The sequence below is a fragment of the Mustela erminea genome, chromosome 20 (assembly GCF_009829155.1).
Source record: "Mustela erminea isolate mMusErm1 chromosome 20, mMusErm1.Pri, whole genome shotgun sequence".
Taxonomy (NCBI): Eukaryota; Metazoa; Chordata; class Mammalia; order Carnivora; family Mustelidae; genus Mustela; species Mustela erminea.
The window spans coordinates 1,304,041-1,320,946 of NC_045633.1; the positions used below are offsets into that span (position 1 = coordinate 1,304,041).

Consider the following 16,906-nt stretch of genomic DNA (forward strand, 5'->3'; position numbering starts at 1 on the left):
GGAACCAAACTGGGGTGGGGACATTAGCTACTCGCCTTCCTGACTCAAAGTACAGGGAGTGAGGGGGGGACCGTTTTGGTTTGGACTGGTTTTGAAATTTTAAGTCATCTCTACACCCCAGTGTCAGAGACCCCAAGATCAAGAGTCACATGCTCCTCTGTCTGAGCCAGCCAGGCACCCCAAGTGGGGACCACTTTTGATGAGGTGATTCAAACAGCAACTTTATTGAGTCAAAAAATAAACCCCTGTAAACCCCTTAAACTGAGGACATGAGAAATAGGACCCCAAAACTTGTGTCCCTGGGAGCGCAAAGTCTTCTTTGAAGAAAGCAGCTTCTGCTCTGCAGACACACATTGGCATGGGGGTTGTGGGTGCTGTGTCTGCTTTCTACCAGTGGAGAGCCCCCCGGGGAAGTGGGGGGGCTCAGTTACTCTCTCCGTCACTGCTGATGATGCCGCGCATATGTGACCAGTCTGGGGGTGGGGCCCGGGGCTGCTCATCCTCTGAGCCCAAAGTCCGGCAGTATAGCTCCCCTGGGGTGTCTGCTTCTCTTGAAGGGTTCCAAGCCGTGCGTCTACGTGGTCGGCCTGGATTGCGGGGCAGGAAAAGCAAATGAATTGTCTGAGAAAATCCAAGCTTCATCTCTTGGACAGTAGGAGGAAACCCCTCACCTGAACCACTAATGATGTTCGTGACGTCCAAGGAGGCCACCTCGGCCGCCTCCTCCCGCTGCTCCTTCAGGGCCCGGCACTTCTCTAAGGAAGGGTTACCTGGGGCAGAAGAGGCTGGTGACCCTCTCTTCCCCAGCCGCCCAGGCCCTCTCCTGCAGCCCCCAGGGCATACCCGGCCTCACCCTTCATGCCCAGGGCTTCCAGCTCTGCCCGGAGGACACTGAGGCGCTCCTTGTGTGAGCGGCAGGGGCCCAGCAGCTTCTTGTAGTTGCGGTGGGCACCGCAGGCCCGAATGTAACGCTTCAGCCTCATCACAGCCGGGTGGTCCTCACCGCGGCGACCAGAGCCAGCCTGCCCGAGAAAGACCGCGGCTGCAGGCCAGACCTTCTGGACTTGAGTCAGGGTCTCCCTCCTCCCTAAAGGTGGCCTCCTGCCCCATTGTCACCCTCACCTTCCTGCCTTTGGGTTCCGGGCTGCCATCCGTGGAAGAGGAGGAGGAGCTTCGTGTCCTGCCTTTCCTGGAGCCCTTCCTGAAAGAGGGGTTCTCCCTCTCCCGCTCGGGGCTACCCTCTGCCTCACTGTGGCTCACCTCCGTCCCCGAGTCGCTCGCCTCTCCGCGGATACTGCCCGCTTTGGCGGTCCTTCCAGCGCCTTCAGGAGCCGGCTGCAGCTTTCTCCAGCCGTCTGCCCCATCCTCGCCGCCTCCACGCTGCCTTTTCCCACGCTTCCGTGAGGCTCGGTCCTTTCTCTTGCTCTGCACCAGGGGCTCGTCATCCCCCCCGCCCGCTGCTGCTGTTTCCTTTTGCCCCTCTCTGTCCTCCGAGTCTCCCGGCAGACCTGCTGTTCTGCTCTTCTGCCTAGAGCTCCTCTCCTCCCAGGGTGACCTTTTCCCCCCACTGCCCCGGGCTCCAGCTTTCCAGTTTCCCTCCTCCTCCTCTCTGCTGTCTGTCTCTCTGGCCAGGGTGTCCTTGTGCTCGCTGTGCTTTTCCCTTGCCTGGTGGCTTTCAGCAACTGTCTTTCCCTCTGCCTTCTTCCTGGTCCGGACAGGTTCCTCCTCACTGTCCTCAGGGTCCCCGGCCTGCTTCCCGTCAGCCGAGGTTTTGCCCGGCGCCTGCTTACTCCCGGTCACGGTTCCCTTCCCAGTCCTGCCTGTAGACGCCTCCGCCTCTTCCTCCTCTTCCTCCTCTTCGTCGCCGCTGTCTTCCGCGGAGACCTCACTCGTTCTGGCCGAGCCCTCTTCCTCGTCCTCACGGCTCTCCCGGGCCGCCGCCTTCTCTAACCCAGTCGTGGCAGCCAGCTCCCTCTGCGGCTCTCCCTCATCACCGCTGTCCTCGGTGGCTTTCTTTGACGCTCGCCTGGGCCTCTCCTCGGCTGCACGGACGTGGGCCGCCGTCCCACTCTTTGCTGAGGGGCCGAAACGGTCTGGACTGGAGGCTGCGGAGCCGGGCTCTGGAGCGTGCGGAGCCGGGAGTGTTGGGATGGTTCCGCCCGTCCCTCTCCCTCCACTTAGGGTCGCCGGCCTCGGGCCGATGGAGGAAGGGCCAGGGAACTCCGCCATCCATCAGCCCACCCCGCTCCCGGTTCCCGACTCAGCGGCCCGGGCCCTCCTCGAGTGCCTGGGGACGAATACGCGCACGGGACATGCCGCCTCCATGAACCCACGACGCGGAAGACACTGACCTGACTCCGAATCGAAACGGAACCTTTTCCTCCCGGGGCCACGGCTGGGGGCGGGCGGCCCCTTGGCCTTCTCGGCCAGGTCCGGCCTCTCCTCCGCGGCACCCACTCCATCCACCTGCGCGCGCGAGGGCAGAACACCGCCGAGTCCGCGGCCCCGCCCCCGGCCCCGAGCCCCGCCTCCCCGGCACCGGGCCCCGCCCCCGGCACCGCCTCCCCGGCACCGAGCCCCGCCCCCGGCCCCGCCTCCCCGGCACCGAGCCCCGCCCCCGCGGCCCCCCGCGCGCGCGCACCTGCACCTGGAGCAGCTCCCTCTCCACCCGCCGCTTCAGCGCCCGCTTCTCGTCGGGCTCCAGGTGGGCGCGGCCCGCGTGCGCCAGGAACCTGCGCCGCACGGCGGCGTGCGTGAGCGCGCTGCGGAGACGCGCGTCACCACGGAGGGCCCGGCCCGCCCCCGCCCGCGCCCACCGCAGCCCCGGCCTCCGGCGCACCTGAGGTCCGGGCGGCCTCGGAAGAAGCTGCGGATGAACGCCCGCATCTCGTGCTCCCGCGCCATTGTGCCCCGCCCGGGACTGGCGGCTCCCGCCTTTCCTTCTCCTCGGCCTCCGTCCCCGCGTGTGACTGGAGCCTGCGCACTCGCGGGGCCGCGGCGCCGAGAGGGCGGGACCGTTGGGGGTCGGTCGCGGGTCGCTCGGGCCGAGCTCTGGACCGGACGGAACTTGCTCGCCTCGGGCAGTTGCAGGCGTTCGCGGCTCCTCCCGTTCCGCAGGGCCACGCGTTTCTTTTAGAGCTCTCGATAGAAGCCGACTCGGCGCCGGCCGGCCTCGGCTGTAACGTAATCAGTCCGCGACACGGCCTCCGTCCGTGGCCGCTGGCACTAGGGAGGCCGCCGCGATTTCGAAAGACAGATGGAACCGGATGTCCTCGCCTGAAAACGAGGACTCCCTGGGGGAAGGCCGTGCCTTGCGACGGCTAAGCACCTCCCGACTCCGGAAAGGGGCCTGCGGCGTCCGCCATCTTTATGACATCATCGCGTCGCTGCGGCGCCATCTTCCGCGCAGCCCCGGGAAGCTCCTTTCTTTTCCCGGCGTTCCTGAGAGGGCCGCCCTCGCGGCGTAGAGCCTTTGGGCGCGGGGTACGCTGGGAGTTGTAGTCCCGGCGGACACGGCCTGACGGAGTCTCCGGAAGCGGAGGCGTGAGAGGCCGGGCTGTGCGGGCTCTGGGCAGCGGGACGGCCGATTGCTGCGGGGCGCTGCTCCCGGGGCAGGCCATGAACGGGCCGGCGGACGGCGAAGTGGACTACAAGAAGAAGTACCGGAACCTGAAGCGGAAGCTCAAGTTCCTCATCTACGTGAGTGCTGCGATGGGAGGTGCTGGGGCCTGGGGCCTGGGGCTGTAGGACCTCCGGGTACCCACGTGTGAAGGGAGCGGGAGTGCGCTGGCGCCGGGCGCCGGGCCCCGGGCCCCGGGCCCCTTTCCGGACGGCCCTTGGCTCAGCGTCCACCTTGCCTGTGATCCAGGAACACGAGTGCTTCCAGGAGGAGCTGAGGAAGGCGCAGAGGAAGTTGCTGAAGGTGTCCCGGGACAAGAGGTGGGACGCGGTGCGGGGGAGGGGGGATGTCTGCGCGGGATGGGGCTCCTGGGATCTACTTTCCGACCCCTTCCTTGGGACTGGGACACAAGTGCGTGGCGCGGGGCTTGGGGCTGGTGAGAGGACCCCGCGGGCCGGCTAGGAGGGGCAGGGTCCGGGGGACTTGGCTGAGCCGGGATGAACTCTTGCTCCCCCCGCCTCTTCCCCAGTTTCCTCCTAGACCGCCTTCTGCAGTACGAGAACGTGGATGAAGACTCTTCTGGTGAGCAAGGGCATGGAAACTTGGTGGCGGACGAGGCTCCTGGCCCTTCGGCAAGCTTCGTGGGCCCCTCCTTATAGGCTTCGGAGGCTGAAAGACCTCCTTTGCCCCTTCACCTCCGCCGTCCCTTCCCTGGAGCATTTATCGCTTTGCACAGGGCTGCAGTGGAACCTGCATTCCGGCCGGGATAACAAGGAGAGCAAAGAAACTAGGATCTTAGGTTTGAAAGGAGTAAAATCAGGGTTGTGTGGTAGTGATCGCAGTAGAGCAGGGGTTGGTAGACGTTTTCTGTAAAGGGCCAGGTAAAAAACGATCTCAGGCTTCGCAGAACTCTGGCAACTGCCCAGTGCTGCTGTGGTAGTGCAGAAATAGCCATAGGTGATATGTAAATAAATGAGCACAGGGGTGTTTCAATAAAACTTTATTTGTGGACACTGGACTTTGAATTTCATGTGATCTTCACATGTCCTAAGTAGTGTTTTTCCTTTGAGTCCACTGCCCTCACCCCACTTTTAAAAACTTAAAAGCCGTTTTTAGTTGGCAGGCGAGGCAAAAGCAGGGACAGTATCAGTAGAGAGCTCCAGAAAAGCCTTTCTCAGGAAAAAAAGTGAGCCGGGACCTAGGTAAGAAGCAGAAACCCCTCTTGTGAAGATACAAGTGAGAGATTTGCAGGGAGAGGGAATGGCCAGTGTAGACGCCCCGAGGTGAGAAGGGACCAAGCTGTCTGCAGAGCAGAAGGGCTGAAGCGTGGAAGGCGGCGTTTCCAGACTTTGCTTTGAGCACTTCTCATCGTGTCAGACCAAGGTCCCGCTGGCATCCTTGCTAATGAGACAAGAGAATGAAACATTAAGGTCATCGTATGTCATTTGTTCTGATGGTTTTTAGACTGGTTTTTTCCTTTACTTTTTTTTTTTTTTTTTTCCTTAAGCTTAATGGTGGTTGCAGACTAACAAGTTGACTTCATGACCCACTGAGGGTGTGAGACCCACAGTTTGAAAAAGTGCTGAGGTGGGCGTTTGTGGTCTGATTCCAGCCTGGGGTCCTCATAACCCGTGACGCGTACAGTCATCTCTCTCCGCGGTGCCTTTAAACACTGGTCTGGAGCCGAGGCAGCAGGCTTGTTTTTGTAGATAACGTTTTATTGGAATATCCAGTGGCCATGAGTTTATGTACAGTGGGATGGTAGGTGATGGGTGAGGTCAGAGAAATCGGCAGGAAGCCCGCTCATGTAGGTCAAGGCACACTGTTTGGCTTTTAGTCTTGCTTCTCACTGCCTGCCTATGCCTTCCCTAAGGTCTTCCAGGTGCCTTCCTGTTTGAGGGGGACGTGAGGACAGGAGCCATGAGGAAAACAGCACGTTCATGGTCAGAGTGGGATAAATCTTGAGTGAGAGCCAGAGACGTAAACCACAACTCGTAGCCTGGAAAAACCCAGCGTCTGGTCAGGGAGACACCCACACATGACACATCTTAGCGCAGTGTGAGGAGAGCCCCAACAAGTGAGAGCGGAGAGTTGTGGGAAGAGCCAGCAAGTAACTGAGCCTCAAGGGATTCTGGAAGACTTCTCGGAGAGGCGGTGTTTAATTTTGAGGATCTGAGCAGAGAAACTGGGGATCTCCTATGTCCTGGGTATCAGTTGTTTATGAAATGAATGATGGGTTTTCTAGATAGAGGTGAGGAACTGGGAGATGAATTTGGTTTTAGAGGGAATGATGTGAAGAAAGAGGCCAGTTCGGTCAAGAGACCAGAAAGGTAGGTTGAGACCAGATTAAGAAGCCCTCTGAAGGCTAGCGGGGAGTCGGGGCTGTCACCAGGAAGGCTGGGATCAGCTTTCCAGATAGATGGTTCCAGACTTTGCATGGACAGTGGGTGTCAGGAGGGAGGAGACTGCTGAGCCGGCGACTGGGAGATGGTGGCCCGAGCCGGTGGTCGTTGGGATGAGGAGCAGCGGATAAACATAGGAGAGATGTGAGGGGCAGCTTAGCGGGACCCTGGACCTGGGGAGTGGAGCGGAGGCACGACCTGAAGGCAGCTTGAGAGGCTCCTAAGGGAGCGTGGCAGAAGATGGTCAACGAGCCAGAGATGGGGTTTCAAGTCCCAGCTGTTCACCCGACTCTCTGAGCCTCGGTGACCTCATCTGGAAGAGGACGTGATGCCCTCACCCTCCTCCTCAGATGGTTGGGAACACAGAGCAGCAGTGAACTTTCCAGAGCCTAGCACGCAGTTAAGTGCTTGACAGGTGTGTCCTGAGGGAGTCCAGCCAGGAAGTCCGTTGTCGAGGACGTCTCAGGAGGCTGGGGGCCTCCCCAGAAGAGCACGTCAGCGCCCCGGGCCCTTCCACAGAGTTGAGGTAGCACCTCTGGGTAGGCCAGAGCCCCCAGCCCTCTCTCTGACCAGCCCTCCCCCCACAGACTCCGATGCCACCGCATCTTCAGATAACAGCGAGACCGAGGGAACGCCCAAGCTGTCAGACACGCCGGCCCCTAAGAGGTGAGAAGCAGCCATCCTCCTGGGGCGGGGGGCACCTGGGCCGCAGAGCTGCCTCTGACCCCCGCCCCATCCCCTGTCCTTTCTCCAGGAAGAGAAGCCCTCCGCTGGGGGGCGCCCCCTCCCCCTCCAGCCTCTCCCTGCCTCCTCCAGCGGGGTTTCCCCTTCAGGCCTCCACGGCCTCCTCCCCGTACCTGAGCTCGGTGAGTTGCGGTCAGGGCTGGGAGGCGGTAACTGAAGCGCCTGGGAGCGAGGTGGGCGTCGGCGGGCACCGGCGGGCAGACAGGCCTCAGCAGGAGGCCGGCCCGACTCCGAGGACGCCGGTCCGGGTGTGGCCAGCCAGCGTCCGTCGGAGGGGTGTGCGTCGGGCTGCCCACTTCTCTCTGGTGTAGGAATGGGGGACAGGCGCGACCGAGGAGAGCGGAGCTCAGGACACGGTCCTGCTGCTGTCCCCTCCCCCTCTGTTCTCAGCAGCCACACTCATCACCACCTCTTGTTTTTCCATTCCTCCTCCTGTTTGCGCCCCCCCACCCCCTCCACTCCATTTCCCATCTCCATCCCCCACTCCCGCCTGCAGCTGGCTTCCCCGCCCTACCCCCCATTCCCTTCTGACTACCTGGCCCTGCAGCTGCCCGAGCCCAGCCCCCTGAGGCCCAAGCGGGAGAAACGGCCCCGCCTGCCCCGGAAACTCAAGGTACCCTGATGGGGGATGTCAGGGAGGGGCCGGATGGCAGGACGACCGCCCACCGCCGACCGAGGGAGGCTCAGGCCGGGCTGGGGCCGGCGAGGAACTTCCAGGGATCGATTGGGGCTGCCGGGGGCCCAAGCCAGGGCTAGGCACCGAGGGGTGGGTCAGAAACGTCCTGGCCCCCGGGCTTGACGTGGAGAAGAACAAGGCCGGGACCAGCCTGGGCACCCCCGAGTGAAGACCGTGTGCTCTGTGATGCCGGGCGGCCCCAGAGCACGGGCAGAGCCATGGCAGCTGGGGGCAAGGCTGCACAGTTGAAAGCCATGTGACCTTGAGCCAGGTCTCTGTGACCCTCCAGGTCTTGTCTCCTGTGTCTGTAACCGAGTAACCAAACAGCGTGTAACGAACCGGTATTTTGGGAACACATGCTGCGTGCCAGGCACTGTTCTAGGTGCTGCAGAGGCGGCAGCCCCGCCGTCACAGAGCCCCCTTGCTAGCAAGAGAGGTGGAAGCAGACAAGATAAGTGGGTGTCGGGGCTGAGAAGTGGGGCCAGGTCGAGGGGGCGGGGGAGTAGGTAGGTGCCGGTGTTTTGGGGGGCGCTTCGGGGACGTCCCTGGGTCAGAGGCTTCAAAGAAATGAGAAATGACCCCTGGCTTCCTGAACAGGCATTTCGGGGAGAGCAGGCAGTGCAGAGGCCTCGAGGAGGGCCACCAGGACGGAGGCCAGTGTGGTAGTTGGCCAGGGAGGGGTTGGGGGCGCGGTGGTGAGCGGGTCAGAGAGAGAACCAAGGGGCACGGTCGTGGAGCGCCCTCTCCGTGTCTCAGAAACTTTGCTTGTTCTATGAATGAAACGGGGGAACCGTCGCAGAAGGTCAGGCACAGAGGAGTCCGCTCTGCCTTACGGGACCGACTACTGTGCAGAGAACAGGACCAGGGAGGCGCCTGGTCAGAATGGAAGTCGGGGGACCTCCGGGGAGGGCCCTACAGGGAGCGGGTGGGGAGCACCGATTTCAGAGATGGAGCCTCGGGAAGGCTAGCGCGGGCTGCGGGAAGGCACGACGCCCGGCGCAGCTGCAGGGTTTGGGGCCTGAGCAACGGAAGGAGTGGGATGGCCGCGCTCTGAGATGCGGGGCGCGCAGCTTTGGGAGGGAAGACACATTGGGACAGGCAGTCCGGAAAGGCCAGTGAGACACCAGGAGCCTGGGGCTCGTGGGTGCATGTTTTTGAAGTCCGCGGAGCCGCGTGATTGGGGGGCAACGCGGACGGAGCCAGGAAGAGGCCTGCGCTGAGCCCCGGGAGAGGTGAGGGCTCGGGCGGCACAGCCCCCTTCCAGCTCCGAGTCCAAGTGGGATTGGGACTGGACAGGGCAGCTTTCAGGCTGGGTAGACAGCGTTGGAGGCACATTGGGAGGTCACGTTTGTGGTGGTGAGGAGTGCAGATCCCAGCGCTGCCTCTTACCCCGTGTGTGACCTTGGCCCTGCACTCCCCCCGCAGGGGTTTGCTTCTGGCCTGTAGAGCCGGGTTGGTGCGGCAGGCCAGGGGCTGTGACGCCTGGCATGGGTGCTGGGTGCAGGAGTGGCCTGGGGGCGGTGTGGCGCTGCGAGGTGTCCTGAGGTGTGGGTCCTGCGTCCAGAGGACGGGCAGCGGGGCTGTGGCCATCGAGGAGGGAAAGTGTGGTTGGTTGAGAGAGGGGCCCAGATCACGTGCTGTGGTGGAGGAAGGGGTACATCAGGGAAGGCCTCAGAGAAGAGGTCCCATCGGAGCCCGGGGGAGATGAGATTTGGACATTTCAGGCTTAACAGGAGTGGAAGGAAGACCGGGACACGGCAGAAGTATTGTTCGGGCAGGACCGGGGAGGGAGAAGGGGGGCGAGGGAGGCGTCGCGGAGGCCCGGGTGCCCGGAGCCAGGAGGTCCTTATAAAGGGGTGGGGGTCACTGAAGTTCCTGGGTGGCTTGGTCTGAGGAGACAGGGACAGCCGTGAGGCCAGGAGGGCTCTGTTAAGGGCCTGGGCCTCGGTCAGAGTGGGCTTGAGTCCTCCACACACTCCCCGTGGGACCTTGGGCAGGTCATTTTCCCTTCGGAGACTCCGCTTTCTTCTCTGTTGGGTGGGGTGGGGGTAGAGCAAAGTGAGTTCAGGGAGACAAAGCACACAGCCCAGTGCCTGGGGCTCAACGGGAGCTGCTCCTGGTCAGGCAGAAACTGTTGGCGAAGGCCAGGCAGGGTGAGATGTCGCCAGAGAAGAGGGGCTGCCCTCATGGAGCTGGGCCTCCTGTGTGTCACTGGTCCCGGCTGACTCTTGTACCTGGAGGCACTGGCCTGCCACCACCCCAAGGACAGCAGCAGGGCTGGGGGCTCCGGGAGAGGCAGGCCTGAGGCTGTGAGGGCGGAAGGTGTGAAAGTGGCCCCAGGACAAAGACACAGACCGCCTGGTGGGGACCCAGCAGGCCTGTGGCTCAGGGTCTTAATTTGCAAGTCTCCAATTTCTCCTCTGGCTGTGCCCCCCTCTCCCTCCCAGGGTGGTCTCTGACCTTTAGCAGTGGCCACCACCTGGCACGTAGCAGGTTCCCAGTTGGGGCCAAAGAGCTCTCTTGGGGTCTGGGGGGACTCACACCTAGCAGGAGGCGGGGGCTGGAGGGCTGGGCCGGACAGAGGCCACTTGCCAGCCTCAGGGGACAAAGCAAGACTTTGGGTGACTAGAAAGGACACCCCAGGTGGAGGGCCTGGCCTGTTCTCAGGTGCGCCTTCGCGCCTAGCCCTGGAGTGGAGGAGTGACACGCTCAGGTCTGTGTTTTAGAGAGCGCGCTCGGGCCGCAGTGTGGAGGAGGAGCTGGCTCTGGGAGAGGCGGAAGGCAGGGAGTCCAGTTAGGAGACTGGTACCGTAGTCCAGGTGAGCCGAGCAGAGGGCCTGGCCTAGGCCGGTGGCTGCGGGGATCCCAAGGAGGGGCCCGTCCAAGATAGAAGAGGTAGGGGCCTCACCTGGCGGGCGGGGCAGACCCAGGACACCCTCCACCTCCCCAGGGAGTCCTCAAGTAGAAGGGAGAGGCGGCCAGTGCTGCCAAGTGGGGTCCTAGGCGGGCGCTGCAGGCCAGCTCTGACCGGCTCCCAGTGCTCTCACCGGGTAGCCGAGGTGCCTCCCTGGAGAGGGCGGCCCGGCCTTCCCCTCCCGGTGTCCTGTGAGACCCCCCCACCCCCGCCACCCTGCTCATCACCGCCTCCATCACCACCCCTCCCCTGCAGGCACTCGCTGGGCTGAGACTCGAGGGGCTGAGGTGAGGCAGGGCCCCGACCCCGATCCCAGCATTGGCCGGCCCGGCATGAGCCTTCCCCGTCCCCTAGGGCTGCGGGAAGAGGCCCCGCCAGCCTCCCGGAGGTCCTGGGCCTCCCTGACTAGCCCTCCCTGTTTCTTCCCCCTGCTGCAGATGGCGGTGGGACCCCCCGACTGCCCCGTGGGAGGGCCGCTGACCTTCCCAGGCCGGGGTTCTGGGGCCGGGGTGGGGGCGGCCCTGGCCCCCTTGCCGCCCCCCAAGATGCCCCCCCCCACGATCCTGAGCGCCGTCCCTCGGCAGATGTTCAGCGACACGGGCAGCGGGGACGACGCCCTGGACGGGGACGACGACCTGGTGATCGACATCCCGGAGTGACCCCGCTCCGGCCGGGCGCCCACCCTGTGCCCGGATCAGCACGCACGAGCCCCCACTTCCGCAGAGACGTTTATTGACGTCCAGTTGCCATGCGGCGGCCGCTGACACAATCAGAAGAGGCGTAAACATGCACGAATGTCCCCCCCACAGAGAGGTGGGTCCCTGTGGGGCAAGGCAGAGGCCCCGCCCTCCCGTCCCGGCCCCAGCCAGGGGACACTTCTTCAGATGAGTGGCCACGAGCATCTGCCCGCTCTGGGACGGACAGAGAGCCCGCGGTCGTCTCCCCATTTAAAAGGGCAGCTGTACAGGGCTAGGTTGGTTGGTTTTTAACGAGGATTCTGTATTAAAGGAGTGGCTCTTTTTTTGTGTTTTTGTTTTTTGTGGGGTTTTTGCCCTTCTCTTTTTTGGAGACTGTCTCCTCCTCCGAACCCCCCCGAATCCGACCTCCTCCCTGTGGGCCGAGGGGGTCGGGGCAGCCTGGAGAGGCAGGAGGGAGGCGCGACAGCCCCCTTGGGGCGCACACGGGAAGGGTGTTTGCATATTTGCGTGGGAGCGAGTCAGGCAGGAGGAAGTTTGCATATGTGAACACAGATCGCCACGGTCCCTCACGAGACAGACAGACCCACGGTCACGCAGACGCTCACGAAAATAAGACAGGTAGTGGGGGGCGGGGCGTCCACCCCGTGTAAACGTGCAACACACTCGTGCGAAGGTGGGGTTCCGGCCCCACAGGGCCCGTGCCGGGCAGGGGCCGTGCGCTCAGGCCGAGGCGGAGGGCAGGGCCCCGGCGGCAGGGGGCAGCTCGCTGGTCAGGGTGTGCCAGCGCTCCAGGGCTGCGTCGGGCTGCTGCAGACAGTCACTCCAGTGCTTCCGGGCCTCGCCCCGGGCCCCGGGCCCCAGGGACACGCCGCCTGGGAGGCGACACGCGGCAGGCACCTTCAGGGCTGGGCTCTCGGCCAGACACCCCCCTCCCCCCGCGCCCCCCCCATCAGCCCCCACCGGACACGCTTCTCTCTCACCGATGAAGTCATTGGACTTTCCGATGTCATAGTCCCAGACTGTGACTTCCAGGGTCTTGGTGGCCAGAGTGGAGAGCTCCATCTCGTAGAAGAAGTCCTGGGGCACAGCAGGCCACATATTCGGTCAGGCCCCAGGCCCCTGCGCCCCACCCCCCACCCCCAATTTCTGGGCCCTGCCCTGCTCACCTCATTAAATTCTGGATTGAGAGTCTTCTTCTTCACACACGTTTTGTGCTTGGATTTCTTATCCACGTCAGGCCTCAGGTACCTGCGGAGGAAGGTGGGGCGGGGGAGCAGGTGGGTCAGGGGCTGGCGGGCCCCCAGGGAGGCTGGCGCAGGGGTGAGGCTCCAGGGCGGGGCGGCAGGCTCACGTCTTGACGTAGGGGTCCGAGTAGCCGTTGACGTCCATGGCGGCCAGGTGGGCGCAGCGCACGATGCCCACCAGCAGGCCCCGGCGCCGAGAGCTGTAGCTGAGACTCAGCAGGATGCGGCCGCGCTCTTCCAGCAGCCCGGGCCCCTGCTCGGCCTGCTCCAGCTGCGGGACAGCCTCGGGGCTCAGCCTGAAGCCGCGCCGCCACCCACCCACACCTGCCCCCCGGGGAGGCACCTCACCTCCTTCAGGTAGCAGGAGATGCCCCTCAGAGCCGCTGACATGGAGGATGGGGAAGCCAGCTGCGGGGACCGAGAGAAGGTTCTGGAAACCTGGCCTCCCCGGGGCCACCGCCCTCCACGCCCCCCCAACACCCCAGACCAGCCCCCACACAGACCGGGACCTGGCGCTCCAGGCAGATGTTAAAATGTTTCTTCTGCGAAGGTTTGAGGCGGCGGAGGGGCACTCGGATCTCCCCGATGAACTCATTGTGGCTCAGCTTGTCCTCGTCACAGACGGAGATCCTGGCAGGGAACTGCAGGCTCAGGGTCCGCTGCGGTCGGGTGGGAAGGCCCTCCCACCCAACCCTGAGCGCCTGAAGCCAGTCCCCGCTCTGCCCCGAATCCTCCACACCTCCCCCATTTCCCGGGCTGTGCGGGGAGCGGCCGGCCTGGAGCCTGCTGGGTGCTGTCACTCGCCCCGTCTGTCCCCCTCTCCGGCTTCCCAGGCCAGCCCTGGTCCACTGGAACCTGAGCAGCTCCTGCAGAAAGCCCTCACAAATCCCAAGGGCCACCACCCTCCGCTGCCTCTGTTCGGAGCCTGGGGACGGGACCCAACTGAACAGGGTGCCCGGAGCTGGCACTGGGGGTGTGGGTGACAGTGTGCAAGCGCTAGAAGCTCCTGGAGGAGCTCTGGGCGGTCGGAAGAGGATCCCACACTCTGGCACTCCTGTCCTTGTCTGCGTGCAGCAGGGAACCAGCGGGGAGAGGCACGTGAGCCCAGCGATCAAGAAATGATCGCTTCCGGGGCGCCTGGGTGGCTCAGTGGGTTAGGCCGCTGCCTTCAGCTCAGGTCCTGATCCCGGGGGGCCTGGGATCGAGCCCCGCGTCGGGCTCTCTGCTTCTCTCTCTCCCCCTGCTAGTGTGCTCCCGCAAGCTCTCGCAAGCTCTTTCTCTCATAAAACCTTGAAGACATGATTGCCTTGAGTTCTGTCCGTCCCCTTCTGCAGCTTCCCGTGCTCCCTTCTGTCCTGACAGTCTTGAGAAACTGTCACGGAGAGCTGTTCATTTCCCACCTCTGCCACCTACTAGCTGCCGTGTGACCTTGGCTAAGTCACTTAACCTCCCTGTGCCTCAATTCCCATCTACAAAACAGAGCTATGAGTACCCAGCCCCTATACCTATCGGAATCCAGGGAAATGAATGTCATAGTGCATAGCCCAGGGCCGGGCCCCGGTGAGTACTCAGCGGCTCAGGCCTCCTGCACTCACATCTGAAAGATGGGCCAGCCTTCCTGGGGTCTGCCTCTGTCTTCCCCCACTCCTCCTGAACCTCCAGTTGGCCTCACAGCCAGCAGGGTGATCTCCAAAACCCAGCTTGACCACACCCCCAGAGGCCCCCAGTGCCAACCCTCCCCCCCCACCCACTTCCCCTTTGCCAAGAACACAGCTAAAGGCCTCACAAGCCTGCCCTGTGGAGCCCCTCCATCCGGTCAGGGACCACAAGCCCCATAGCTCCACCTCCTGGGACCATGGAGCAAGTTTCCGGTCCCTGAAGACTGGACTCCCTGGCACTGGCTGTTGGCGGGGGCACAGGGAACAGCGCGGGCAGACCTCTGCTACATAGGTCTGACCTGTCAGGGGCTATGAGGAGGGCTCTCGGCAACCAGGGAAAGCTTCGCACAGCGGGGAGCACTCTCCAGGGAAGAGACGCAACAGGCCAAGGTCAGGAGTCTTGAACCTGACCAGTCTGCAAGTGAGTGGGCAGTCTTCTCTTGGAGCAACAGGAGGAGGAGATTCTTGGGAGGGCAGGAATGCCAGGAAACATTTTCCTGCTGCCAAAGAAGAGGAACTGGGGGGCCAGTGACTGCTCCAGGGCACGTGAGAGGGCCTTAATGGGAGGCAGATGCACCAAAGGAGGCGGCAATGACCGCCCCCGGAGGAGGCGCGGAGCTGGGATCCCGGGAGCAGGGAGCACGGAGCCCTCACCTGAGCACCTTGTGGGTGATGTCCTGGTCCGTGATCCCGCTGTACGTCAGATCTTCGTTCCACACGGGGTTCAGCGTGTTCCTCTGAGTCTTTGTTTTGAGCTTATTGGCCTGAGGTGCGCAGAAGAAGGTTCTCAGGACACGTCCCCCAGACCCTCAGAGGCTGAAGGCGGGGGCAGGCTGGGGACAGATCCACCAGCCAGGTCAGGCTGAGGGACAGAAGAGGCCGGTACCTTGCAGGCCCCAGGCAGCAGGTGCAGCTTGACATAGGGATCGGCCAGACCATTGAAATCCATGGGCTTGAGGCCCTGCAAGGGAGGGGGGCGGGGAAGAGGGCTGCGCGCTCCCAGCCCTGTCTGCCTCCCTCCCCCGCCCCGCTCTGCAGAGTGGATCCTCGGGGTGCAGAGAGTCAAGAAGAAGGGTGCTGGGGCACAGGGGCCAGGAGGAGGGGGAGGGGGCCCAACCTGGGGACCCGGAAACGGGCTGGGGAGGCCTGGATACCTACCTTGGCTCTAAGGATGCTACAATGGAGGGTGCAGGAGGCCTGGTCGTAGAGAAGGTCAAACTCCAGCGTGCCCAGCGCGGCTGCAGAGGCGGGAAGACTGGCGTGAGTCGGTGCGTAGACAGGTGTGTGTGCGCGAGACCAGTGGGCCGGCCGGCTGCTGGGCGGCTGGGGAAGGTGTCTGCCGGCCCGTGTGTGTGTGTGTGTGCGCGCGCGTGCACACGAGCGTCTGGGTCCCTGGCTGGGCCGCATGGGGCTGTGTGGGTGGTTGAGTGTCTCAGCAGAAATATTGAATATTGAGCCTTTCTGAAGCTGTCATCTCCACACTGCCTGCAGCTGCGGAGGCAGAGCCTGCCTCCCCCAGCACGCCCAGAGGGGCCCCAGCGCCCCCCAACCCCCCGGGGTCCTGCCCTCCCCCAGACTCACTGGTATCATCCGAGTCGTAGCTGTCCACCTCGGCTCCGTCCTCGGGCGTGGTGGCCCCAAGAAGGGCTGCAGGCGGGGCCAGAGCCAGAGGCGCAAGGCGGGCAGGGGCCTCCCTGAAATCCCTGCCCCCGCCTTCGGGTCCTGGTCCCAGGCGGGGGAAGTAGTCTGAGATCTGCCTGATGGGCCGGATGGGCCCGGGGCACACGTTGATGGCCATGTGCTCCTGGATGTTGATGGTCATGCGGTCGCCTCTGCGGGCCCTCATGCAGCAAGCACCCTGGGCTGCGGGGCGGGAGGATCCAGAGAGCGTGAGCCCCAGGGGGACTCCTGCTCCCCACCTGCCGGCAGCTGGCTGAGGGCCAGATGGTGACCTCCCCAGGGGGTGGGGCCCTCCCTGGCTTCCCTTCCCAGGTGTGAGGGCAGAGGAGGGGGCGGGCAGTCTGGGCCAGTGGGGGGGCCCCCGACCCCCAGCTGTGCTGCACCAGGACCGGGTCCCCAGCCCACTCCCCAGATGGGTCCTGGTCGCCACCGCCGGCCATGCCCACATACCTTTGGACAGTGCGGATGCCATCCTCCCAGCCCCTGCCCCTCATCCCGGGACACCGTCTGCCCCTGGGCCCTGCCATCTCTGAAGCAGCCCCGCAGGCCCCCTCCTCTGCCGGTCTTGGGCTCTGTCCATCCGTCTGCACCAGGAGCCTGTCTGGTCCGCGCCTTACCCACCCCTCCAGGCTTCCACGGCCCACTGGCCCTTCATTCAGCCCCAGGATCTGTCTGCCTACCTGCTTGCCTGCCGGGTTCCCCCCCACCCTGTAGCCACCCCCCTCGGGCGGACCCCTGCCTCGGATGCCTCCTCTTGAGACCGGCTCTCCAAGAGGCGCCAGAAATTGCAGCCTCCAGCGACCTAAACCCCCCGTGGGCTCCCAGGCGACCGCACGCGCCCTCCCTCCCCCTCACGCCCCCGGCGGCCCAGCCCTCTGCACCTGTGTCTGTGCCTCCAACAGGTGCCCAGGCCCTGGGGGGGCGGCAGGTGCGGGCTGGGCGGTGGCGGCCGGCGACTCCCGCGGCGGCCAGCGAGAAGAGCGCGGAGTCCGGCTCGGAGCGCCGAAGAGGGAGGGAGGGAGAGCAGGAGAAAGTGCGGGAGGAGGGGGTGAGCGCGGTGCGGGCGAGGCGGCCGCGGCGCCGGCGGCGGGGGGCGGGGAGGGGCGGCCGGAGGCTGGGGAGGGGGCGGGACTCTCCCGCCGGCGCCCGCCGGGCCCAGTCCGGGCGGCCCGCGAGCGCACACACCCACCCCCCACCCACTGGCGCTCCCGCGCACACGCCTGCGCCCACGTGCGCTCGCTCGCACACGGGCACTAACCCAGCCCGGGGAA

At 64.3% G+C, this 16,906-nt stretch overlaps 3 protein-coding genes across 12 annotated transcripts; 1 reads left to right on the forward strand and 2 right to left on the reverse strand.

The window, feature by feature from the left end:
- Positions 1 to 194: 194 nt before the first annotated feature.
- HIRIP3 (HIRA interacting protein 3) lies at positions 195 to 3,016 on the reverse strand. 2 transcript variants are annotated; one of them, XM_032327843.1, is made up of 7 exons: positions 2,840 to 3,016; positions 2,642 to 2,762; positions 2,352 to 2,466; positions 1,261 to 2,120; positions 854 to 1,022; positions 672 to 770; positions 195 to 587 (listed from the first exon to the last, which is right to left on the reverse strand). In XM_032327843.1, exons 1-7 carry the CDS (start codon positions 2,902 to 2,904, stop codon positions 424 to 426), a joined length of 1,593 nt encoding a protein of 530 aa, XP_032183734.1. In that variant the 5' UTR covers positions 2,905 to 3,016; the 3' UTR covers positions 195 to 423. The 2 variants fall into 2 exon arrangements, with proteins under 2 accessions (XP_032183734.1, XP_032183733.1); XM_032327842.1 differs by having other exon boundaries at positions 1,123 to 2,120.
- Positions 2,978 to 11,378, forward strand: INO80E (INO80 complex subunit E). 7 transcript variants are annotated; one of them, XM_032327874.1, is made up of 8 exons: positions 2,978 to 3,699; positions 3,869 to 3,939; positions 4,149 to 4,201; positions 6,609 to 6,687; positions 6,776 to 6,887; positions 7,262 to 7,378; positions 10,127 to 10,260; positions 10,940 to 11,035. In XM_032327874.1, the coding sequence occupies exons 1-7, from the start codon at positions 3,619 to 3,621 to the stop codon at positions 10,253 to 10,255; spliced, it is 642 nt and encodes a 213-aa protein (XP_032183765.1). In that variant the 5' UTR covers positions 2,978 to 3,618; the 3' UTR covers positions 10,256 to 10,260; positions 10,940 to 11,035. The 7 variants fall into 7 exon arrangements, with proteins under 7 accessions (XP_032183765.1, XP_032183769.1, XP_032183764.1 ...); XM_032327878.1 differs by having other exon boundaries at positions 10,168 to 10,260; positions 10,940 to 11,027; XM_032327873.1 differs by lacking the exon at positions 10,940 to 11,035 and adding an exon at positions 10,793 to 10,902.
- Positions 11,071 to 16,724, reverse strand: DOC2A (double C2 domain alpha). Of its 3 annotated transcripts, none has more exons than XM_032327846.1 (11): positions 16,517 to 16,724; positions 15,537 to 15,818; positions 15,114 to 15,193; positions 14,842 to 14,916; positions 14,610 to 14,719; positions 12,801 to 12,927; positions 12,646 to 12,705; positions 12,405 to 12,568; positions 12,220 to 12,301; positions 12,034 to 12,130; positions 11,071 to 11,925 (listed from the first exon to the last, which is right to left on the reverse strand). In XM_032327846.1, the coding sequence occupies exons 2-11, from the start codon at positions 15,799 to 15,801 to the stop codon at positions 11,774 to 11,776; spliced, it is 1,212 nt and encodes a 403-aa protein (XP_032183737.1). In that variant the 5' UTR covers positions 15,802 to 15,818; positions 16,517 to 16,724; the 3' UTR covers positions 11,071 to 11,773. The 3 variants fall into 3 exon arrangements, with proteins under 3 accessions (XP_032183737.1, XP_032183736.1, XP_032183735.1); XM_032327845.1 differs by lacking the exon at positions 16,517 to 16,724 and adding an exon at positions 16,086 to 16,480; XM_032327844.1 differs by lacking the exon at positions 16,517 to 16,724 and having other exon boundaries at positions 15,537 to 16,480.
- Positions 16,725 to 16,906: the final 182 nt, after the last annotated feature.